Here is a 26,497-nt window from a genome sequence, read left to right as displayed (position 1 = left end):
CATTGCAATATTATATGCTTTATTGCATTTTTCTAAAAACTTATCGAGATATTTTTGAATAAAACTCAAACATAAATTCAGATCGCGTGGATGTATTTTTAATGGATTTTTTTAGATAATTTCATGCAGTAGGCAGTAACCATTTCAAATTATTGAAATACATATTACTTTCATGAAAAACATGTAATTTAATTTCATAGTCGATTACAATTTGGATATTAAGTAATAAAAGATTATTCGTATAATCAAATTCATAAAAATAAATTATAAAATTCGCAAATTTAATATTCTAATACTCTGAAATTACAAATCTTATATACAATGTAATACAATTATTTTGAATCTTTGAATATGATTTTCAGCAAAATAAAGACTACAAGTAGTGAAATATTTCGTAGAAGTCTAATATTAGCGAGAAATAGCAGCTATGGTGTCAACAGGTGGTAGAGATGGCTTGTCTAACAGAAATTGCCCCCAACGGATGTCCATCGGTAAAGTACTTCAGAAAAGAAATTGCATTACAAATGAATTAAATTATACGGAGATAATATAATACAAATATTTAACGATAATCGACTCTTAGCGTGCCCTAGTAATTGACAATTTGCGAATCCCCACCAGCTTGAAAATAAAATCTGCTTGTGATTCTTTCCGACGCCGAATATTTTATTACGAAATTACATTAATACTTATGTTTTTATTAATTGAAAGAAATATTTAATTAAACAAAATAATTAAAAGAAAAAGGGAAGAGACTTTCGAAATGAGGTACAAAATGGCGTCAACAAATTCCATTTTGAATACTTTTAACAGAAAGCGATGAGAAAGTTATTCATTGAATCAGATCAAACATTGTAACGGCATTTTAGCCATTTTGTCTTTGTAAAACGGAAAACACGCACGAGCGCCGTCTAGCAGTAGACATAAATAAAGCAATACATTGCATAAAATCACCGCCAATTTTACTTCTAGTTGTACTGGCGACGCGATTTCGCGTTTCTCTATTCGTGTCCGATCAGTCCGTTGCCTGAGCTGGTTATGTTGTTTGACAAAGAATTTATAGATTGCCTAGACTAACCGAAGAACAACACCCGAAGGTCACGATTTTTATCCTTTGCAGGTTATGGTATCGTTTATAATTATTGTGCCTCAATATAAAAATTGGCTGTCTCGGAAGTGTATTTCGGGAAAGAAATTACATTACAAATGCCTAGCGTCGCAAAACACAAAGAAAACACATCTTCAGGGTCTGGGTACTTCTACTACCTAAAAGTAGTCACAAATAGTGCAAATTCACATTTTTCAATGCCCATTGCCTAATATTATGTGATCTGTGATGTAGATATTTAATTGTGGTGTGTTTTATGTGTTTGTGCGTGCAAATTTATACATTTACAGAAGAGGAAGTGTCCTTTGCAACTAAACTTAATCTGTGTACAGTTATTGTGACCATTATTTTGTACTTTGTTTTTCTTTGTAAAGAGAATTGTAATTTATGCATGATCATTAATATTGTTCATACAAATTTAATAAAAGTATTTGATGATTTGGTGATATTTATTCATTTATATGGCAGTTGTATACATGGATAGAAAAATTGCAGGAATTTTTTTAGCACCTTGTATTCATTATAGTACAGTCTGTATAAATTATATTTAATACTCTGTATGTAAAAATAAATGTAGCTTATACAAAATAGGAATATTGAAGGAATGCTTGTTATTGTGCAAGTTGAGGTTCAGGACCTATTCCACCAGCATGATTGTAGACTAATAATGCTACATCTATAATCAGTCTGTTAAGATCAGTCAGATTTTCACATTCTGCATATACTCTTACTACATCTTCAGTTCCAGATGGCCTGAAAAGAAAATTTTCAGTGTATGAGAAAATAGAACTGACTTTGAACAGGGCTTGTGGAAGAATCAATTATAGCTATGAAATGATACTGTACCTGACAAATGCACGACCTTTCTTATACTGTGACACTACTCTATCAATTTCATTTTGCAATCCTTCAGGTGTTACACATCGTCTTTCTGCATTGGTTGTTGTTACAACATTTTTATCTCTAACTTTTACTATCAATTGTTTGTTTGGCAAATCTTTGTAATTTCTTTCCCAATCTATTATACTCCAACCTTTTGCATGTAAAATTGTTTCTACCAGTAACATGTCGCTAAAAGCATCACCAACTGTTTGATTTATCATATCACTCATATTTGCTAACTTAGAAGCAGCTGCTCTTTCAGTTGCAGATAATCTGTCGAGTTATAATACATTTTTATAATAAATATTCATGTATTTATACAATTTATTGCATATTATAAGGTTTATTGTATGCAGTATTTATTCGTTAGCGACGCTCAGGACCGGTGTGATTTATTAACGTATATAAAAAAAAATAACGTAAACCACATATCGCTTTGGGAGAAGAGGACCATAATATTCTCTTCTTGTTTTCGGTCATACCGAGTTATTATCGCTAGATCGCGTCCGTAACTTTCAGACAAAACTATTGACTTGTCCTTTTTTAAACTATCCCTGTCTTTTACAAGTAACGACAGTGATAACTAAACGGGACGAGGAATTCTTGTCGTGTCCAAGCCTGATCTTAACTAAACTGTGTTCTTAACGAATAAATACTGCATCATAATAAATGATGAATATTGTTGATACCATAGTACGTTTAAATAAAACTTACTCCAAATTTTTAGCAACAGTTTTAAGTGTTTGAACGACAGTATTTTTGAAAAGCACAGTACCATGCCCATTTGCTTCAAAATATATCCCTATGTCAAATTCTAATGCTTTTTTGTGCAGATATTTTACACCAGTTGATACACACGCAATTGGGATTTGCTAAAAGAATAATTGGAAAAGTTATACATATAAAATATAGAGTATTATTTATAGTCGTCTGTTATTTAAAAAGTTAATCGATTTAACACACCAGTAAATTCGAAATGTAATCGGTAGAACCACCGTTAGCGTATGCTGTTTGTACTACACCAAGTTGAAATAATAAACGACTTTCTTCTAAAAGTTCTTTGAAATACCCAGCAACAAGTGTTGCTATTCTATCACCATCCAAAAGATGAAATTCACTATTTTCATCTAGATAAAAGTAAATTATTCTGTCTGCATCACCATCTATAGATACACATCTAGCATTCGGTTTAAGATCAAAATTTATAGGTGGCGCCTGTTTTACTTTAACATAATCAGCTCCACACTACAATAGATGTGTTTTTCAGGTCATTAAAATACATTTTAATCAATTTAGATTATTGATATAAAAACTGTAATTATACCATGTGATTTAATTTTCCATGTCCATCATTGTATATGTGGATAATTGTTGAGTCTAAATATTTCTGAAACTCTTTTACAGCAATAGCACCAACACCATTAGCTGCATCTAATGATACTTCTGCTACATACTGTCCATTATTAACCTTATTTTGTCTTATATATTTAAATGATTTTGATAATTTTTCATAATAACCATGTAATGTAGGTTCACCATAACTGCCATTAGAGTTTGTACATGCAACAAGATAATGCAATTGAGGAGTTGTAATTACACCAAAATCTTTTACAATTCCATTTAGAGCCTGAATTCCTGCAATAGCAGCAGTTAATAACATAGGGCTACTTTTTCTAGTGTCCCTACCAATTATTATAGTTGCATTCGTAGACATATCAATATTTTGTTCTTTTATAATTTGTTCTACTTTAGAAATCAAATTTGAATCTTCTACATTAGCTAAATTGGTAGCAATAGATTCCCAAGATACTTCTAACATTTCACCAGCTGGGTCTACAAGTTTCACACCATTGTCAGATTCAACATTATGACTTGCCGTAATCATTATACCAATTGCAGCTATAAAAATATTAAATAATCAAAATGAAATCCTTTGCAGATATTCTTATATCATTTTTGTAGTGACATATACCTTTTTTGACCTTAGATCTTAACACTGCTAAAAGTCCTACTCTATAGAGGACATGCCCAAGAATATCTGCTCTAAAATATAATTTGATAATATGTACAAATTTATTCTATATGATATTAGAGTTATATATTTTAGTAAATAATTAGGGATTACAAGTTTTGTATTTTCAAAAATTTAAAGTAGTGAATATTCAAAATTATGGGTTTGAATTTCTATATTTTTGTGGTATAGTACGTATGTCAGTGATATATGTAAAGAAATTCAGTTTATTTACTACATATATCAGTGATATAGTTAAAGAAAGTACATTCTAGTTGCTGGTAGATGATCAGGGAAAAGTTTCAGATTACAAAGAGTTAACATGTTTCTATGATAGCTTTTTATATGTACTGTAATGTTTAAATTCAATTACATTCTGTACTGGACTGTAGTTACACTCTATAAAATTAGATGAAAGTATTCAAAAAATTATGAAGATGTTTCATTCTATCAAGGTTCAAGGAAATATGAGTAGTGATATCACAATAACCACAAATTCATTACTATTTCCTTATTGCATATTTTTGTCATAAATTTCACATTATATTGTTAGTAAAATATAAAGATGAAAGACTTACTTTGTTCTGAAACCGGCAGTTCCATATTGAACATGACCATTGTACTTTTTGCCATATTCCGTATTAAGAATATGTTCCAATTTTGATGATTCCATTATTTATTTTTCTTTTATGAAAACAAACAAAATTGACACATATGCAACACCACCTGTTACATTCACTGTTCAGATAGAATGCCACGAAGTGAAAGTTAGACTAATTCCAAAGATAAACATATATTTATTAAAATTTATAATTTTTCTAAAAATGAGAACAAATGCCAAGAACTATCCATTAGGAATTGTAATTTATCATTGCGATAAAATAATTCTCGTTAAAAAAAATCATATCTTCTATTGTACGCGATTGAATTGTAACATTATTTTGATCATATTAAATAATTAATCCATCAGTTTATCTTATCAGGCACAGGTGATTCTTATAATAGGGATATCTAATTTTGAATCGATTTTCTAGTTAATCGATTATCCATTTTGAGTTGGTTATCGATTTATAAGTCGATTCTGGCCTATAAGCCGGAAGCAGAGATGCCAGAAAAGCACCGCCGGGTGCACACGCACACATGCCAGATACGCGTACGTGAGCTCGTGGAGTTTCGGAAAGTCGACAAAGGCAAACTGACGCATTCCCTCTTTCTCGATTCTCCGAAGCTGCCCGAAGTAATTTCGGATCGCCTCGTGGGAGTCGAGAGAGAAAGGCTCACATTTGCCTTCTCGCTCTAAACAACTGAAATCCGACCTCCCGTCAACGGCATACGATTTGGATTCTCGAGCCGAGATTCTCGACTGCCCAGGCATTTTTACTTTCCGACCTATGTAGGCGCACATAAGCAAAGTACCCATAATGAAAAAAAAATTTTGTAAAATTTATTTTACGGAAATACACGTTTTAAGACCTCCTGATCATATTTTAATTATTGAAAAAAAAGACATTTTTTTTTATTCCCATGTATGAGCACACATATGTATATTATTAATACGATTTTTGAAAATCAAAATACTTTAAGATTGAAAATTAATAAATTAAAATGAGATTCCCCTCTTTACCAGTATTGTGCACGCTGTGGTATTTTTCAATAAGAAGAGTACTTACTTTTATAACATAAACAAAACAGTAGAATTAATAATTGCAGAAATTAATTAATAATGATTTTCCTCGATTGTTTTGAAATAACTGTATCAATTGGTTATGACGAACTAAATAGAACTAACTAGAAACAAAGGAAAAGTGATCCCGTTTGCCAGTTTAATACAAAGTATGGGTTGTATCTTAAATTTTAAAAGGACATAGTCGAATATTTTTAAAGGTACAAAATATAGCGTTTCATTGTAGAACAGTAACATAAGTTAGCAGGTAATGTCATAAAACTGTTTTTCCCAGCTATATCCCTTTTTACCTGAAGTATAAGGTAAAAAGTACGAGCTGCAAGGTACGACTATCCGAAAATCGTTCACATTTTATCAATGTAAATGAAGCGGCCTTTACATCAGAGTTAAATACAAAATTTTGTAATTTCTGTGAAAACAAAACTTTCAGTAAATGTACGTGGTGCTTGAAATTTTTATGTTTTGACTGTTTTTGTGAAAAGTACCATCCAGATTCATGTACTTCGTACATTGAAAATAACATATGTTAAATGTATTCGGTTAAATTTAACTTTAAAAAAAAATATTCGAAGGTCAGACAAAAATATAATGTCACATTTAGTGTACGAGTCTGTTCCGTGTTAATATGAGTTGTGCGCGAAACACCTCGTCCCGGCGCAACAATATGATTGAAAAAATAAAAAAAAAGGATTTGTTTTGGCAGGGTTTGAACCTGCAGAGCAGAAGAAGTTCGGAACTTGCAGGCAAAGACCTCATCACTCACGCCACGCTGATCAGTGGTGAACATAGTTCTATTTCTGAAAATAAGTACCTGTAATAACTTTAATAATATCTCAAAGTAAAACCTAACCCAAAACCTGGTACCATTCCAATTTTTCCTTGTTAGAAACGAGTTTTCAATTTGTCTTAGCGAAAATCGCAATCACATTTTGCACATTATTCTAAAACATTTGTGGTATTCGTTTTCAATGCGATTTAAGTAAGCATGTAATGTATAAGATTTCATTTAATGTTTTCTTTTCTAGAGAAGATAGAGAAAAAGTTTATATAATTTTTTTCATATAAAATTTAATTCGTCCTAAGATTTATATGAAACATTTAAAAGATTTTTTATACATTATGCCTATATATCGGAACAACTATGAAACAAGAGGTATAATCTGTAAGGAGTGTATGTGTGTGGCTAGGAGAACCGTTATCGTTTGCGTCGATAGGAGTGTTTAGTCTAAGCTAGAGTAGGTATCGAGTGAGGTGTTTAGGTTTAAGCTGAAATACGTTTTAGAGACTGCGTCTCGAACGTGCGTTTTGTTTAGATCATTATTATAAGATAGGAATAAGGAAGGGTCGACTTTGACTGCAGGAACGTCACTCTGTATCGAACGTTAGTCGAGAGCAATCACAGTTTTACGTTTACGTTTTATGTCTTTCTTTTATGTTCTTTATGTTAAATAGTTAGTAAATATTAAATAATATAATTACATCGTTACGTTTAGTGTTCACGTATTTGAATCCGTCCACACGCCTTTGAAATGAGAACATAAAACTTAAATGTAAAGTTTCATTTAAATTCATTCAGCTATTTATATTCAATCGTATTAATAATACATATACATATGTGTGCTCATACATGGGAATAAAAAAAAATGTCTTTTTTTTTCAATAATTAAAATATGATCAGGAGGTCTTAAAACGTGTATTTCCGTAAAATAAATTTTACAAAATTTTTTTTTCATTATGGGTACTTTGCTTATGTGCGCCTACATAGGTCGGAAAGTAAAAATGCCTGGGCAGTCGAGAATCTCGGCTCGAGAATCCAAATCGTATGCCGTTGACGGGAGGTCGGATTTCAGTTGTTTAGAGCGAGAAGGCAAATGAGAGCCTTTCTCTCTCGACTCCCACGAGGCGATCCGAAATTACTTCGGGCAGCTTCGGAGAATCGAGAAAGAGGGAATGCGTCAGTTTGCTTTTGTCGACTTTCCGAAACTCCACGAGCTCACGTACGCGTATCTGGCATGTGTGCGTGTGCACCCGGCGGTGCTTTTCTGGCATCTCTGGCCGGAAGAGATGCTCTAGGGGATTACTCCAAGGTTTAGTGATTGATTCCGAAGTGTTGGCAACCATTGTATTATTTTGGAGAATCTATAAAGGCGCGTAAATTAAAAGAACTTTCAATGTTCCAGTTTACCAGTCAAGCTTAGTCCTCTACTCCTGTTTAGAATATATTTTACAGGGTATGAATCAAACGAAGGTGTAGTATTTGTAAAAAGAAAGTAATGTTATTTGTAAAAAATATTGGTATATTTCCGATTACAATAAATAAAAGTATACAAAGAAAATAGATAATATACGAATAGTCGCACAATGTAGATAATTTACTAGTTCATTTAACTAATGCTGCCTAAAGAAAATGGAAAGTATTTCTGCAAGGCGTGTCAAAAAAAAGTTTATCTGAAATTTATTTTTGTAGACAACATTTCAAAATTATTATATATTTACAGCAATAGATCACTATCTGCAATTATTACTTCATTAAATAATAGATTATATTATTTACATTTCTTGTTTTCCTTATATTCAACGTAACGACAATTTACATGTTCGCACGACAGTTGTAATTAAATTAAGTAAAGGATAATAATTGTGGAATGTATTATAAATCGTAAGTAATCTAGAAATACGAAAAGGGGGACGCTAGTAATCACGAACAATTTTTCATTCGACTGCTTCTTACGTCCTATTTTTAAACGAATGAATTAATTATTTATTCAAGAAACTAATAAACTAATTACACTAAGATTAAAGATACTGGAACAAAAATAATGTTCTATGCACTGTTGGAATTTATTTAGTTGCTTAATTAACTTAAATGGACTAATGTGCTACTTATTATTCTCTTGCTTCTCCGTATAATTAAGGAAGAAACGGCTCGCAGACTCTTTGTATGGTGCGCCAATTTTCAAAAATAGCGTCCTATCATGGAATAACAAAGATCAATCTCGGGATTACAGGGAACGTAGCACTATAAGTAAGGGAAATACTGATTGTGTCGATTAATTGCTTACTTGCAAAATTCGCGATCTTTTACAAAACTGATCTTTTTTTCACTCTACAATAGATCGCCGGTATTAGCCTAAACGCTCAAACTACAATCGATACAAAAGAAAATGGCTAGATTTGACCTTTTCTTCACCAATCTTGCTGCACATTTCTATCCTGTTATATAAGATTATAAATTAATATGGTTTGGAAAAACTGTAGGATTGAATTTTGCTTAATTAAAAATACCGCTTCATTGTTACGTACAGAGTTTTGCTCGTTCGGATAAAAATGGTTCTTAATATTATACGTTTACATTTCTCGGGTTTTAATATTATCCTCTACATTTCACTAAAGGTTTTTAATACCATCGCTAACAAACTGTAATCCCTTCGTTAGAAGCGTATTAATCACAATCAAAAGCCTCAAAAAACAAAGCTATTCTATCGCTACGTTTCGTTTCGATTAATCCACGATTTTCGACATTTAAAAAAAATTTTTTTATTAAACTTATTACATTTCACTAATGCGCAACTAACATTACGATTTAAAAGTTCAAGAAAGGTTTTAAACATCTACATTTTAACTTTGAAATTAAATTCTTTTTCGTTCGATCCTTTCTATTGGGTTGATGACGTAAATAAATAAAATTTATTGGTTTAATGCAAATACAATTCATCGTTTTGTCGAAGAAATTTATAAAATAAACGTTTGAGCGGCTTTAAATTTGTTTTTTGAGCTTTCGACTATCACGAAATTTCACAGCATTAGTCATTCTTTCCAATTTGACGATGCACTTTTCGATTCACGACCTTCGTGAAGGTCAACAGTCGTTTCGTGCAGGAGTTTCTTGACGCTGTGGTATTTTTTACTGTTGAAATTCATTTGCCCGTTCTCTATACCCTCACTATAGACGCGCGTGTCGATCCGATTCAAACGAAACGCACGACATGACACTGTAACGGTTAGTACACTGAAGGCGAAGCCCAAAATTATGCCAGCGAGTACATCCCACCAATGGTGCCTGTGATCACTGATTCTGGTCAGTGAACATACTACAGTCCACAAACATACTACGCATTGTAGCCACGGTTTTATAAGAAATGTCCGATTTGGCAAACGGTTTTGTAAGTACCACTATAACAAAAAAACGAACAATTATTTAATAATATTCCTAAAAAGGAATTTTCAAAGTGGTTAGCTTGCGGGATAAAACTGAGAAAAGTGCTGAGAAAAAGTCTCACACGATAACAATCTGTATCCATACTTATCCTTACCATTATAAAAACAGATGCATACATGGAAAGAGCAGAATGCCCAGACGGAAACGATTTACTAGAGTCTGAGACAAACCAGTGTGTATAATTTGTATTCGTGCATGTATATGCTTCTACGTATCTGAAATAAAATATAAAATTATTCGCTTAAAGTTTGCTCGAACAAAAACCAATGAGACCAATGAATTTTGTACAATGAATAGAGCCTTTTTGATTTAGTATACGTTTACAGAGTTTTATTTTGGTTAGTTAGAGTCACTGATTTTTATAGTTTTACGTATTAGTGTGCAGAAATAGAACAAACAAGTCTTATTATATTTTGTTCCATCTTCTATTATAAACATTTGAATACGTGAGATGTTTTGTATAATAAAAAAAATAATGTAAAAATGAAAGATGATCGAGTCTAAAAAAAAAATAGAAATGACAATTGGCTTACTCGTCGGTGCAATTGGTTGCTTCGCGTGGCTTACACGTATCCAAAAAATGCGGCCTTGGTTCGCCGATTAGAGTTTTCATCACATCGCATATAAACGTCAAAGTAATTATTCCAACTAAATAGTGGCCATACCACAGCCACACTTGTTTCGTTCTCGAACCAGCGTATCCTGAAGCTATACTATAGCTATCAACAGGATGACACGCATATTCGGCTAGCCACATCTAAAAACGTGCGAAGCAAAGCATTCGTAAAACGAAAGACATTAAAACTATCGTGTTCGAAAATTAATATAAGTTTGATAATATCATTCGCTTGCAAAGTGAGACGTAGACTATTTTCTATCTAAATAATTCTTTTTCTCGTAAGTTTGGATACTTCTTTAAGAGTCAAAGTCATAGAGAGCAAATAGGAAATATTATTTTTTTGGTATTAGTAGAATGATTGGAATCATGTCAAACATTTCAAAAGACTATAAAAAAATTTTGGTAAAAGATCGTAGAAACATTTTGTCATTTAGTGGATAATAACGTATGTAAAACATTACATATTTATTCTTCACGTACCACAATAATTGGCGTTAGGAGGCAACCGTTAATCAATAGTGTAATAGAAATTGTATCTCCCAGAAACCTAAACGAAATTGTCGGGTCATTGCAGTAAAAGCCGATTCGCTGTTGCGGAATAGTTCCAAATTCCAACACTGCCAGAAGTACGATTACTGAAACAGACGATAATATAATTAAATACACAAATGTGTGAGTCAGTATTAACATAATGATCCCAAGCACACGGCGCACATTGCAAGAAAATGGCACTTCTTCGATATTATATCGGTTCTAAAGCGGTTATGTATCGGTTGTAATATGTATATCGATTTGGTATTAATAGTAAATTAATAATAATTCATTTATTAATTTTGAATGCCTATAATTGTCGCTTATCGTCGTCTATAATTGTCTTACTATTTATAATTAATATATTGTCGATAATGTCTGAGTTTAGCTGAGATCGATGTGGGTATAAAATGAATTTTAATGTGCCAATAATTTTCTGATTCGCTATAATTGCTTGCGATGGGGGCTCTGGAGTCAGGACTTCACGACTTTCTAAGAAGGTCGCAATTAGCGGGAGGATTCGCGATGAACGAATAGAAAATGGAGATACGTGGGACGCATTAACGTCCAACCAACCATTTTCTATGGGTAGTTAGGTATATTATAAGAGTCATGTATCGAAGGAAGGATTCCTCGTGGTCGCGACGGCCATTTTATGTACACGGTCTCGTACCGTTGCATGGAAGAAACGTTTTATGGGAACGCGACGTCTGGCGGTCGCTCTAGTCAAGCCTGGTCATGATTATGGCGTTGGCAGAGTCGCTTAGATTTTGGGGACGTGGTACAGGTCATCCAGGGATTAGAGTTGAGCAAGTTTTATTCTCGATTAACGAATAAATTCATATTCACAGCTTTGCTAATTCGAATATTGGTTTACAAAACTTATTAAGGAGTCATACTCGGTTAGGAGTTTACAAAATGATGCCCTTTGGGAATTTTTCTCTCAAAATTTTTCAGACCTTTTTCAGTCAATGTACCTTTATCCGAAAGAGTAGACTTTGTACTACTGATTGTATTTCTTTTTATTTAAAAATATTTAAGTTACGATAGTTCTTTCGAGGACTTTTCCAAACTAAACTTTGCAGCGGTTATTTAACATGATTTGCGAAAATATTTCTTTAGTTGGTAATCTACATTTTTCCTTAGAACGGAGAACAAATAATAACTTGCCGACAAAATAATAATTATTGCCGTTCAAATGGACGTGATATGCTATGCTCGAAAAGAAAACGTTTCAATGTCGAAGTTGGGAAGGTGAAAGTACTTAAAAAAATAAATAAGACAAGTAGATAAATGGGATAATATCAGATAAGAAAACAAATCCAGAAGAATTGAGATAAGTGAACTCATATTGCAACAAAGGAGCCAAAAATAGCGACCGTTTACGACGCATAAAAGTGTGATTTTCAATATTTGCTTATTACTGACTTTCGATTCGGGATATATGGTGGAAACTTGACACCCATTGATTTTTTCAACCCCATAACATTCACATTTTCTCGGTCTGACATGCCAAAAATGATCAGTTTTTACAATTTTCGTGTTTTAATTTTAGTTTTATGCTTTTTTCTACATTACTGCAACCAAATCATTCAACTCTAATTGATACTTTTAGATGCTTTAAAAATATTCAGGTACTTATCTCTTAAAAATACTAATTTAAAATTTATTGCAATTTAAACCATGAAAGTATACTTAGTTGTAACTTTTAATTGAATTATATACCATTTATACATTTCGAACATTATTAAATTCTATCAAAATTTGTAATTAATAGCAACGCTAAATAAATTGTTCATATAACAAAAATGTCTGTAGCTAAGAACATAATCTTTAACAAAACTGTTAAAAGCAGCCCGACATTCGCGGGAAAGCAAAAATAATAATAAAAGAATTAGGTAATGGAAGTAAAAATTAAACATTTTGCAAGTCATACGAACCAAATAAGTTGCGTGACGAGATTCAAAGATAAAGCCAAAAATGGTCTAATTAATGGATAAAATTCACCCCCATTGAAACAACCTCATTTTTACAACCGGAGAAAAATACACTGATCCATTTGAGCAAATCCCAAAATTTAGGCGCAAAACTATCGCGGTTAAATGGCGCGTATAATGTTTGCAAATGATGGTACTTACGGACACTATAAACGCTACGTTGATTAATCACTTTATAAGTTTTCCAATTCGATGTTGCGTTTTCTTTGCGCGCGTTATCATTCTTGTCCATGATATGCAAATTTTTCTCGCGCGTACATGCGAGCGACACGAGAAGAAGAAGAATAGCAATGTAACCGAGCATGACAGCTTAAGGAGGATGGGTGAATTTGAAAGAACGATCTGAGTGGAGGGAAGCGGGGTAGGAAATTATGAAAATGTGAGCAATTTACGTGTAAACACCAACTCAAGTTGAAATCACGGACAGTACAACGAATTTCACACACAAGGCAATAATCAAGCCATTCGAGTTTGAACGCTCGCGTAAATACTATACGCGATAAGGCTAATTTCCCGATGATATAAATCGCGATAAAAAGCGAATTCTTTTCTCTGTATAGAACTCGAACTAGATTACAGAAACGAAATACACATGTATACAAACGATTTCATTCTTAGTATTTTTGTCATTACTGCAGCAAATTTTTTTCCTTTTTTTAATTTTGTAACAGCATCGATTGTTTGGTGTTTGGCCCGTAGCAAATTTTGTGCAAGCTAATAAGTTGATATTGAGTAACGTACATCTATGCAAATTTTGCATTTAATAAATTTAGCGAAATGAATGTAACTTTCAATGGTTTCGCGATAAAAACGCAAAAATTCTAGAAAGTGGTCATTAAATAAATTATCACGGTACATTTAAGTTTACAAGAACAAACGCGGATATTCGAACCATAGTATTATGCCCGAGAATTGCAAGTCACCGAGATAAATAAAAATGTATTTCTGGTGTAAAATTTAAATTAAATTAAATTAAATCTCAAAATTATTTTATTACGTTCAACACTTTGATATAAAGATTTTTGATTCGTTATTGTATAAATTGTAAAAGGGGTCGACAGAAATGAACCAAACGTTAAATCGTTAATTTGGGCTTTGAAATGGTTCCAGGCCCGTCTCGTACGTATTTAGGATAGCATAATGAGAAAAAGACGCATTTGGGCAATGAACACCTGGATGGGGCGGAGAAGTTGGCGAGGGATTTAACAGAATTCATTAAAGGGTTAAATCTCCCTCTCCTCTTTTCGTTACGTATTTTCTTCGTGCCTTTGGGAATTTAACAATCGGTCGATCATAATTTTACAATCTCTTAATTTATTTTCTTCTAACACAGTTCATTGACGTTTCACCGCGTGCATATGTACTTAGTTGTTCAGTTGCGACACGCTCAAGAAAAATTCTAAACAGACTGTGGTCTCGTGTGGTATTGTGTTACACAGTTCGCGGTTTTCCAGTCAACTCTCATTGCATGCATCGTTACGTTTCTAGCGTAGAACTGTCCAGGTACAGCTGTCGAATGATCCAAACACGCGTACAAATAAATATAAACAACCGGACTTTTGAGTCAGATTTGACCAAATATTTTATTCACAAATAACGAATAAAAATTTTAAATCCGTTCGTGAACTAATTTCCGTTCGCGTTTCATTCGTAAATTAAAAACATTAACAACAATATAGAATATAAAGGAATATATCACAGTTAATCACTGTACGTAAAACAAATTCATATTCCTGTTCTATGTAAAAATTACATCATTTCAGAGATCATTGACGTTGTCTGGAAATATTATAGTAAACTATGTACGCTTCTAACTGTGTGTTTTATCTCCTAATGTAGTAACTGACGTTCTAATTAACGAGCCGACACTTCCTCACATCTGTCAGCGACACGTGTAAATTTAATCGGTGTAAATATAAAGTAAACATTATTAAACAACAGGCACCAATCTTTCGTTGGCAGATAATGACCAGTAATATGTTTGATTTGATATACAGCCATAACTTGGCATACGGTCTCCTGATTTGCGTCGTTTCGCACTTAGATTGTTTTTATTCGCGACAGTCAATCGTTCCCATAATTAGATTCGCGTCCACGTGTTTGGTTTAACCCTCTGCGAACGTAACGAGTCAAACAGAATACTTATTCACTAAACTTGGAAACATATTTGTTAACAAATCCAAAACGCCGAACTAATTATTAAAAAAAACAAAACTATTAAGAGAAAAATAAGTAAAAGAAAGAAAAACTCAAACCTGATAGGGCAAGTAAAATATCCAACAGGAGCACCCAACGTATGGCAGTTTTACAGATACTCATGATCTTTTCAGAAACGGTACGCTTTTTTATTCCGTCTGTATTATCCAGGATCTCTTCTAACGTTGCCGTACTGCAATGAGTCAATTGTTCTGTTGATCTCTACAAAAAAACATTTCTAACGTAAATAATATATTTTAAAGTGTTTACTTTCTTCCTGAAAATATTGTGAAAGATGTAGCTGTTAATTCGACGTACTTATCGCTAAAGGTATTTAAATATCGTAAAACCGGAAGACTGTAAAACGTAACTTGAGTCGAGACCAAGTTGATTTACGACATCGTAGAAATTGTGAAAAAAAATAATCATTTGTTACAGCGTAACAATACGACGAGAACAATTGCAAACATTTTAAACAAAGTGCTTATAAGTTGTAAATATAATAATTATTTCTAATAACATTTAGTCTCAACTTGAATTGCTAAGAGTGCTAAAATTGTGTTCCAGTGTAGTCCGATAACGTTGAAAGTGACACGGAAATATGTTAAGGGGTGTCGTGATCCCTAATCTGCGTCACGCGGAAAAAAAACATTGCTTACAACGTGTATTCTATACCTCGTATGCTGTTCTATTTACAAAGAAGTGCAAGTGCATATGCATCGTTGCACCAAACAAAAGAATAATTTCGTTAGACGATAATAGGAGACTCAACTTTACTTCTAAGAATTTTTTGTATCTTTGTTTAGGAAAAGAGTTTGTTCAAGTTTCTAGAACAAATTTAGGTGGTACGTGATATTAGAATATTATTTAATTTCATTTTATCTTTTATATTTATTTTAAAAAATACTTTAATTTGTTTTTCTTTGCTACTGCAATAAAATCACCGATGTAAAGTTATTGTTTTAAAAAGTATAAGAGTATCGATTGGTTATCTCTCGAGTATTAGCTTGCTAATTACGCTTAAATTCAATTTAGTTATTCTTAATTTTCGTCTCGTTTTAGCACGTAAAATCTCCATTTGAATTTGTTGACACTTGTAGCCGATCACATACATATGTACATAATGATTAGCATATAAAAATTAATTTTTAAAAATAATACTCATTATTCTTTGTTCGAAGTAAATTTAAGAAAGTTTGTTAACAGACCAGGGAACTATTTAAAGTTATTTCAAATACTTAAATAGAAATATAAGAAACTTTTCCGTTTGTAAAGAATGAAAAACTTAAACTTTCTTAGTTATAAGCTTTTACTCTTTTATTAATTATGTAGGATACGTTGCACTAATATCGCATATAATATGAAATTGATGCATGAACCAATATGTAATGCTCCTGTTAATTAGGTCGAGGTTTTAAAAACCTCGATTAATGATACTTGATGGAGAAGCATGATAGCACGTCCGCATATTCAGAGGGGAAGATAACTATATTTTAACAAACTACAATTATGGGACAATTAAAGGAAAATGTACAAAATATGTCGTTGGTAGTTTCTAAATCACTTTGAATAGTATTCATAATATTTTTTATCGATCATCATTATTTATTCATCAAGCTAAACAAGTATATGACTAGTAAACAAATGAAAATTATTTCGTGTTCTAAACAAGCATAGGTGAGCATTCGTTATAAGAAGGAATAAATTGTAAGCTTGTAAAACAAAGAACAATAACAAATTATAAGCGAAATCATCTTCCCCAACAAATAATTTAAATTTGTTTACACTTGTTATATATTTTGCATATTAAAAAGTATAAAGAGAAATTGTGCAGATTATTTAAACATGGGGCAAATTTTATTTGTAATATTATAGAAACAATTATAAATTCAAAAACATGAATCTTCACGTTTCTATTCGATAAGAAGATAAAGAATATTGACAAAGAATCCATATCATTGACCTTATCAGTTAACAAAGTATGATTTAAAAAATAAATAAGTTATCTTATAGAAATACTTGGTTATATGTGATATTCGAATGTCGAAAGAAAATGTTAAAAACATTTTATAAATTCGGATTTAATTTGCTACAATTTTCGTTGTAGAGTATAGAACAAAACCGAGCGTTTAAAGCATTTAAATAATGGTAATGAGAAATTATGTTAAACTTACGCGAGGAGTGTTTGCTAGTGGCCTCGAAAGTGATAATTAAAAAAATCTGTGAGTATTAATTTTCACACGAACGCAAAACCACTGAACACCTGTAAAAGTTGCACACCTTATTCACATCACTGTTTCGAATATTATAGTGCGTAACTTTGACCTCGAAACTTGAGGGAAAAGGAGTCGAGGCCGACTCATCGTTCCATTCAAAAAGATCCATTTAATCTTTACAGTGGATTCATTAGCTAAATTTTAACACAACAGAGCGGACTTCGATCGGGAACAAAAGAATTCTAAATTACCGTGAACGAAACATAACGACAATAATATTCCAACGATAAATTTTTTGAATATTATGGTCTTCCTTGTATTAATACTTGCAACACATCGCTCGAAAACTATTAAGCAGTCCAACGCGTAACAGCGTTGAACCACAACTGGCATACCTCGTCTTCAATCAACGACTTCCCTCGCAAGCTCGAATTAAATGTTCTACCCACCCTGTTACCCCCTCCCCAAACCCATCAACGAAAGGATTCGACACGTGTGGTACAATTTACGTATAAACGTTCCAATACCACCACTAAGATGAATAGTAAGAGCTCTGAAACCGAACGAACCCACAATTTTCTACGCGCAAACATTACGAAAAATTCTTATAACGGGTCCGGCGAAATAATTATGTTGCAACTGTAGCAACAACACGCGTTAATTAAAACAATACAATGTTAAATTAACTCTGATACCGAACGAACTTGCAGTTTTTTTTACAGGGAAACAATTAAATTGCAACTGTAGCGATGATACACTTCAATTAAAAGAGCAAAATATTAAATTTACTTTGTAAAATGATAAATCGTGCACAGTATACGTGTTTCAGATGGAAATTATTTGCTACACCTAGGCTTACAAATAAGTTATAAACTTACAATAATATTTGATAGATCCGGGTTACACACACATGAAAACAATTAAATATGAAGTTGAATTCATGCTTGAGTTAGTCTTTAGTGTTTTACGTTAGGACTGAAAATTATTCGATAAAAAAAATCATTTCAAAATACATATTTTAATCTTATCTATTTAGGTTCCTTTATACGTGATCATATTATTTGTATAACGATGTTTTTGCACTACAATCTGGTTGTGAAAAAAAATAAATAAATAAGGAATGTCGACTGAATTAAGAAAATTATTGGAAAGAAAAGTGAAAAATAAATTCTCGAGTTTACGTAGAGTATAAAATTTTGTAAAATTTACCATCCGTAAGCTCCTACAAACAGGCAACCTGATATAGACGTGCGTTGGATCTTTATGCGCGATCGAAGATGAGCACTATTTGGATAACAAATTACTAAAGCAACTAGTTACAGAAAAAAAAATGCTTTATTTCTACCCGCGAGCTGAAGGTTAGAGCAATTGATTTATCTATCTTCGAAGGGCAACGGATAAATGTATTTGTCCGATAAGATAATTTCTTCATCCGAAGAATGTTCCATCCGATATAGTAGCGAACTATATTACTTATAGTTAAAGACACAAATAAACATTCCTTGTCATTCGATTGTTTTACAAATATTGATGTAAATTTGATTCAAAAGATTAGGACACTACTTTGCGTAAAAATCGTGAGATAGTAAGAAAAGCTTGTATTAAAAAAAGAGTGGTATCGCACCCATCATGGTGGAATCACTACAGTATGGGTAAAAATGTAAATAAAATTTTATTTATGTAGTTCAACGAACGAACAGTCCATGTCTTTTCCTTGTTAGTGGCATTCTGCCTACCTGTTAGTATAACGATGTTCACAGGACTATGATACAATATTGATTTCCAAAACCATGATCCTCGTCGAAATAACACTCCCTCGTTCTAAAATGCAGCTTATACGGATACAAGCAAATCCCAGCCGTGCTTCATGATGATTTCATTTTAATCCATGCGCATTATGATGTCGATGATCCTTCCTAGATTCTCCGAATGACGTTCATACTTCAAAAATTCTACTATTAGAGAATACTATTAGATAGATACTGTTTTCGAACCGACGGTACAACCCGAACAGGGGTTAATCTATATAAAAACATAAGTCGAAAATAACTTTTATTCGCACGAAGCTTCATTTTCGAATAATTTGATAAAGATTCGTCAAATAGGTACATTTGGATTATCCTGTAAAATAGTTTTCGTTGCGTTTGCATTCATAAACATTATATCAATGTAAAATTATCGTTCCCGTTTTAGACTATCACTCTTTGTTTTTAACAAATATACTAATGCATGTATTTGCATAAACAAATCCGCAGTCTGCCCGCGAGATAAGCTTATAGTGGATTCTATGAATTTGGAAAACTTAGGGCCAGAAAATTCATGATAACATGGAGGTTGTGTGTTAGGTTAAAGAAAGGGAAATGCAAAAAGAAATACAATAGAAAGTGCGCGACGAAAAGCAGAGTAGGTCACAGCGTAATCGAGCTAAGCTTCTAATTTATGATCTCTCGTTCGCCCCAGACGAAAAAATAGCCCACGCGTGCTATCTTCAATTTCTCGCGCGATAATTTAGATAACGTAACGATTTTTAAATGTATGCAACGTATGCCTTGTGCAGATTCGCAAACTTACCTTTGGTTTACGGTCGATTCTCCCAGACGAAATGTAAACGTATGAATGGGCACAGACAAAATGATAGCACGCTTAGAAAATGTAGGTATAACAATATATTTCGTTTAATATAAACTGTATGTATACAAGAATGAACAGAATACATTTGTATGGTTTTCCTTAATAATAACTTTTCATCAAACAAGAATCCAAATTATGATTTAACTTCAAGCTAGTCGAATTATTTTTGACGAATTTTTCAGTCACTAAAGCGTTCGGGTATTTAATGATAAACAATTGCTGTGTTGTAGTTAGAAAATAGTAAATTTATTGTATCATTGACTCGAAATAAAAATCATGGAAGACCACTTTCCTTAAATTTGGATTTCGTCCTAAGCTCTTAGGATCAATTGCCACGATAAGGAGTTATATTCGTAACGAGTTATGGTTTAGAGGGCACTACAAGATGCTAGTAATAATTTTATTATGGGTAGAAGTTTTTTAAAGATTTTTTGAGATTTAGTCCTTTGTTTTTTATTATTTTTTGGTTAGTCTCTCAATTATGAGGCCAACCTTCGTCTCTATTAGGTCCGGATAATCGAGACTGTATTACCACAATGTTTTCCGGTTAGAATATGGGGGAAAAGAAATGATACCTGCTTCAGTGGTACAAACAAAGGGACATAAAACCAACGAAGAAAGTTTGTGCGCCATATTTGACTCGTTTCCAACTTGTAGCCATTTTTGTGCTCCACTAGGTAACTGCTTACCTTTATGGGACGTCCTCGAAATGGCCACCTGCATGTACAAAAGCCTGCAATAGTCATGTCATAGAGTTTCTCAATCTTTCAAAAATTCCAGGCATGTCGAATTAGTCAGACCCCGTATTACTCGTTAACGAAGTATTTTAATATTGGCAATGGGCAGGGAATAAATAAATGTTTTGGATTCGACTCCAGAGAGTGATCAGACGATGTGTAATCTGTCCATTTTTCGGAGAAATCATTCGTTAATTAAAACCTTAATTAGAGCTTTTTGTAACGAGTCATTCAATTTATTGCTCAAGAAATTTAAATAGTATTTTCGATTATATACATATAAATGTACTGCTCGGTTGGCAAAGTGTCAAAAAGAAAAACAAGAAAAAAGTATACGTGGTTGGACGGAATCGATCCCACGACCTCAGGTTCCGCAGCAAATGCGATGGTCGATGAACCACTGCATAATTTTCAATGTAGAATCAAGATTTTGGGTATTGTCATTGTCAAGCAGAAATGAAAAGTAACTTCTATATTCCTAAAAAAAGAAAGATCCCAACCCCTTATAATATATTAATTAAAATTTTCGATATCTAACGATATCCCCAAACGCGAAACCGATTCAACGTTATAATCTAAAAACTTCATTTTTTTAAATTAATCTTATATACTCATTTTTAGTGGTCCTCAACAACCCTACCAAAATTTCACCCTCATTAGTGAAATTGTATTTGCCCCCTCCCCCCTCCGCCGTTATTGCGAGATATAGAATATATAAATATTTTTTTTAACCTACTGTATACATGGTATATCTTTAGAACTTCCATCATAGGAATGAATTTAATTTCACTAACAAAATTTGTATAAACTTCTAAGCTATTTAACCTTGTTTCCTAATACTATTTTATAGTATCAAAAGATTAAATAATTGAATTTATCTTAAGATACTCCCTTTGTTTACCTTATGAAAATTTATATAATTTGAGTAAAATAGTTTGCATGTATGAATACTATTACAGCTACTAATAAATAATGATTTATATACATTTTCATACATTCAACAAAATGATATTTCCTTCTTGCATTAATTTCAGAATTATACAAGTGGATAAATGAAATTAAATGTTCTTGATAAATGTAATACAACCTTAAATTTTTCATGTCCATATATATGTAACGCATTATGTATGGATGTGACATAACATTGATTACTTTTATCCTTAGTTTTGTACAGTTCACTGTATATTATAAACAAATAATTAATTTCTTCTTTATTCTCCAATATCAATATCATGAAAGTAATTAATAAAGAAGAAATTTCTGTTGTATATATATCAAATTTATTGTTCTTATAAAGGATGCGCATGGCTGTACACATATGCCAAAGTAATCTGTCAGTAATCATCAACAAATGCCAATAGAAATATAATAAACCCAATTCCATAGCTAAAGTTGAAGTAAAATGATTTTATATACTCTTGAAAAATATCAATTAGAGTGTAAACATAATAAAAACTATATTACGAAAATTCGTATTAGATAAACTGCTCAGTTATAAAATTTATAATTTCCTTCTACGTAAAACTACGAGAGAAACTTTCGAATGAAATAATTATATTTAGGTTGGTTTCAAAATATTATACTGACTATTAATATGTAAACATGTATTTAAAACACACGATTTATAAATGTTCTGTCAACTAAAAAAGGGTGATTTGTGTCAGCAAAATAATAATGAATAATTGTTGTATTTATTATTAAATTCTAACCTGCATTGTCCACGTGTAGCACTATATCCTACGTGTATCGAATAGTTTAGATAAAAATGTCACACAAGAAAAGGTGCACACTTATCAAATATCTCGAAACCGTGTACAACACTGAGAAAAATTATTTACACAAATTTCACTATTTACATGGACGTTCTGTTGACACTTTATAAACTCGACAGTGTTTACACGGCCTCCAACTTTAACTTACGAAGCATCGATGCGAACACCTATATAGGTATGAATTATCTCGTGCAGGCGTACCAACTTCAATTTGGTTGAAGGACATTAGTCAGGTGGCCAATAAGAATTACTATCTGTTGTTATTCCTCGCAAGGTGTATCGTTTTACAATATTTAACTAGTGGAATATGTACGTTAAATAATGATAGATGAACAAAACAAAGCATTTGATATCACATACCACACATAACAAGGAATGCGGAAACTACGGAATTCTGAGATTGCGTAATTGAAGTTAGAAAACAATTCAGCAATATATGTACATATACAGAGTGATCGGCCACCTTTGGGAAAAAATTTTAATGGGAAATTCTAGGGACCAAAATAAGACGAAAATCAACGATACTAATTTGTTGATTGAGGCTTCGTTAAAAAGTTATGGAAACATTTCCGGCCACACAGCATATTTTCGGTAAAGAATTTTTTTTTGAAAGTATGTAGAATTTCGTACGTGTATTCACCAAAAATGATTGTAATTGACCTCTACAACCGAAAATAATTTTTTCAGAACGATTTGAAATTTTTGAATTTAATTTTTTAATAACTGTTTAACGAAGCCTCAATCAACAAATTGATATTCTTGAGTTTCGTCTTATTTTGACCTTTAGAATCTCCCAGTAAAATTTTTTCCAATTTGAACATTTAATAGTTTTTCTTTAATTTAATCGTTTTATTTTAATTGTTTTAATTTAATTGTTTTTCTTGCGAACGTAAAGTAATTTGATCCTTCGTCTGAGGGGTGTTCCTGATCGGAGGGGGACAATTTTCGTTTGAATTAATAGTTTAAGCTTAGTTATATCTTATTAAAGACATTGATGAAATAATTATGACGTGTTTGCATTCCATTATAATATTACGAGGAGATAGATATAACAATAAATGTAATACGGCATTGAGTTAAGCTCAAAGGGTTAATAAAATTACAAAGGTGATCATCAAAATGGCGGCTAGTGTTCTACATACTATTGTTTATAGTCTAGATATCAGAAGTTACGCATAAATGTAACGAAATCAACGAGTACGACATAACAATATTAAAATAATAATGTATCCCAAACTAATTATATTTTCATATATTTCATTTGCCCCATTTACTTCCTGATCATCGGAAGGCGAAGTTCTGTACATTCATACTGGTAATTTCTCCGTTTAAAAAATAAAATCGAGTCTTTGATAGCTTGCATTAAATTCGTTAATAACTACGCGAAGAAAATCTATTAAAAATCTATCTTTTATCTTGCAAAAGTAAAAATTTTATCGACGATCGATTCATAATAGCCGGAGAGAAGCAACATACGCCTGCGCCACGTTCTGTACACATGTACACACATAATCTTTTATTCCAAGTATTCACGAAGCGTACAGTAACGGAAACGGAGTATGTAGCTGGTTCTCTAACTATTTCTTTTATGTGATACTTCGAAGTGGCTGCATAATAAGACGCTTTCGTAAAAAAAAGAACTGTTAAAGATGCACGACAATGTAAGTTTCGAAACAATGGAGTTCCTCGCGTGAAAACCCCACTGTTGCATTACAACAACCGATCTATTGCACCCTATGTTCCTTTTAATATTTCCCATATCTTTTCTTTAATTTTGTAAAAAAAAAATATACCAAAGTGACTGTGATACAAACGAAGAAGAAAATTGGACCTACTTGCTTGTTTTCCAGGAAGGGTTGACGTTGCATTTGTTATTGGTGTTACTTTTGTGTGCAGAAGTGCACACGACAAGTACAGGACACCTTATTAAGAAAAGAAATTATAGTGATCAGAGTGTAAGAGGTTATTTGGCGGAGGTAAGTGAATTTTTATTCGTCGAGGCGTTCGGAAACTATTGATTAACCGCGAGGTTTCTTGTTGTAGCGAACTTGTTGGTGGAACGAAGTCTGCAAAGAAGAGTTTCATAGTAAATTTCGATGTCGTTGTCCACGATGGTCCTACTGTCGTGCCCCTGGTAGATATTACGATGCGCATTGCAGCATGACGCGCACCGGTTATATTTGGACGCAACCAGAGACTTCGTTAGCTCTCGAAGTCAATAAATGATTCATTTTACATGAATTATTTCTTATTCCTTTCTGAAATAAAAAATATCGAGGGTATCGAATTTATGCTTGACGAGGGAAATAGTGAAAATAATAATTTGAATTTTACAGGAATGTATAAAAATAAATTGAAAACGTAGAACATAGCGAACATTTATTCAATTTTACCATTAATAATAAGAAAATTTTCCGATGCAACCTACGCATAGGCCGAGCACAAGAAAGATATTAAATTAAAACGTAGTATTATGGGAAATTGGAAGGGATGAAACAACAAGTTGCATGTTTAAAAGGAATGTAGGAATTTCTGAAAGTTAAAATAGTAGACAAACACATAGGAAAAAAGTCAAAGACAGATTGAAAAGAAGTAAATTAAATAAATAAATAGGAGATTTTTTAAAGACCTTGTCAAAACAAGGCAACAGAGACGTACATAAGCGTAATATTGACGAATTTACGAAAATACGAAGTTTGGATTCATTGGGCAAAGAAAGACAAGAACGTGTAAATTAAATAGACAAATAAGAAATTTTGAAGTCATGGAAACAAGCGAGCAAAGTATATGTTAAAACAAAGGATTCGAAGTTTGGATTTGATAAAAAAGACAAGTATAAAGACACATCGTAATAATAAAAAAGAAATTAATAATTGAGAATGTATGAGTTTAGAATGAGAAGTTATTAAAAGACCTATTCGACGAGGTCGTAGTAAAAGAAACTACGAGGAATTATATTTTGTATTATTAACGAAATCATAAACGAAATTACACCAAGCATGTAATTATAATAGTTTCGTGATTAATTATATAAATTATACGTAAGTTTTTATTACCTACTGTATAGTAGATGTTCGATTTTCTAACAATTACGAATACGTCGTTTAAGTGTAAATATATTTTATAGTATGATATCAACATAAAACGATATAATTACATTTTAGAAAGATTCTTCGTAGTAGGACGGTTAAAATAGTATACATTTTAAATATAGCCCAGAAAAAAAATTATAGACATAATATAAATCGGGCCGATAAAAAGAAAAACTTGTACGTTTATTTAATTTTAAGAATATCTGTGTATAACAATTGAATTGAATTACGTACATTTTTTATTTGAAAGTTGGATAATTTATTTCAGCTTCCTTAACACTGCCATTTTACAGGATGTTTCGCTTAAGTTATTAAATATTTCATTTGTTTTTGACGATGGAAAACAATTTGGAAGAAAAACACTATTTACTTGAAGGGGGAAAATATTATGACATGGAGAAAATTTCTTTCCTATGATAATATTTGCCCGTGCCAGATAAGCAATGTTTTTCTTTGCTACTTTTTCTTATCGTCAAAAACAAATAAGATATTTAGTATTGTACGTCTACGTTATATCCTTAGCGATAGAATTATTTTCTTGAATTATCACATACATACATTTGATAAACGCTGAAGATTCAATTAATCGCACATTCAAATATATCGATATGTCGATCCTTTAACATTTATTTATTTTAGTTACGAAATTCTGCTTTCTAGAACTAGTTGAAAACATGTAGATATTATGTATTATTGGTAGCTGAAGAAACCTGTGCTCAAAGGGGAGGGGGGAGAGGATACCTTCTCGACTTATGCGATTTATCATGACTTGTTTTGTTCAAATTCATTTTCGATGAACTGA

The 26,497-nt window shown here is 32.1% G+C and overlaps 3 protein-coding genes across 6 annotated transcripts; 1 reads left to right on the top strand and 2 right to left on the bottom strand.

Moving 5' to 3' along the window:
• Nucleotides 1-1,554: 1,554 nt before the first annotated feature.
• On the bottom strand, nt 1,555-4,907 carry LOC122402501 (phosphoacetylglucosamine mutase). 2 transcript variants are annotated; one of them, XM_043405337.1, is made up of 7 exons: nt 4,580-4,907; nt 3,957-4,033; nt 3,315-3,889; nt 2,954-3,235; nt 2,705-2,862; nt 1,955-2,245; nt 1,555-1,861 (listed from the first exon to the last, which is right to left on the bottom strand). In XM_043405337.1, the coding sequence occupies exons 1-7, from the start codon at nt 4,672-4,674 to the stop codon at nt 1,720-1,722; spliced, it is 1,620 nt and encodes a 539-aa protein (XP_043261272.1). In that variant the 5' UTR covers nt 4,675-4,907; the 3' UTR covers nt 1,555-1,719. The 2 variants fall into 2 exon arrangements, with proteins under 2 accessions (XP_043261272.1, XP_043261270.1); XM_043405335.1 differs by having other exon boundaries at nt 1,955-2,263; nt 3,963-4,033.
• Nucleotides 4,908-8,055: 3,148 nt separating this feature from the next.
• LOC122402493 (phospholipid phosphatase 1-like) lies at nt 8,056-22,728 on the bottom strand. Of its 3 annotated transcripts, none has more exons than XM_043405317.1 (6): nt 22,541-22,728; nt 15,307-15,469; nt 11,004-11,158; nt 10,438-10,661; nt 9,999-10,119; nt 8,058-9,858 (listed from the first exon to the last, which is right to left on the bottom strand). In XM_043405317.1, the coding sequence occupies exons 1-6, from the start codon at nt 22,544-22,546 to the stop codon at nt 9,493-9,495; spliced, it is 1,035 nt and encodes a 344-aa protein (XP_043261252.1). In that variant the 5' UTR covers nt 22,547-22,728; the 3' UTR covers nt 8,058-9,492. The 3 variants fall into 3 exon arrangements, with proteins under 3 accessions (XP_043261253.1, XP_043261252.1, XP_043261254.1); XM_043405319.1 differs by lacking the exon at nt 22,541-22,728 and adding an exon at nt 17,422-17,818 and having other exon boundaries at nt 8,059-9,858; XM_043405318.1 differs by lacking the exons at nt 15,307-15,469; nt 22,541-22,728 and adding an exon at nt 13,193-13,291 and having other exon boundaries at nt 8,056-9,858.
• A 1,411-nt stretch (nt 22,729-24,139) lies between these two features.
• LOC122402540 lies at nt 24,140-25,497 on the top strand. The gene is made up of 3 exons (XM_043405411.1): nt 24,140-24,264; nt 24,454-24,579; nt 24,647-25,497. Exons 1-3 carry the CDS (start codon nt 24,253-24,255, stop codon nt 24,827-24,829), a joined length of 321 nt encoding a protein of 106 aa, XP_043261346.1. The 5' UTR covers nt 24,140-24,252; the 3' UTR covers nt 24,830-25,497.
• Nucleotides 25,498-26,497: the final 1,000 nt, after the last annotated feature.

The sequence above is a fragment of the Colletes gigas genome, unplaced genomic scaffold (assembly GCF_013123115.1).
Source record: "Colletes gigas isolate AHSC1104 unplaced genomic scaffold, ASM1312311v1 Colletes_gigas_Sc00037, whole genome shotgun sequence".
NCBI lineage: Eukaryota > Metazoa > Arthropoda > Insecta > Hymenoptera > Colletidae > Colletes > Colletes gigas.
The sequence above is the reverse complement of the archived record's forward strand: the minus strand, read 5'-3'. Positions and strand labels throughout refer to the sequence as shown.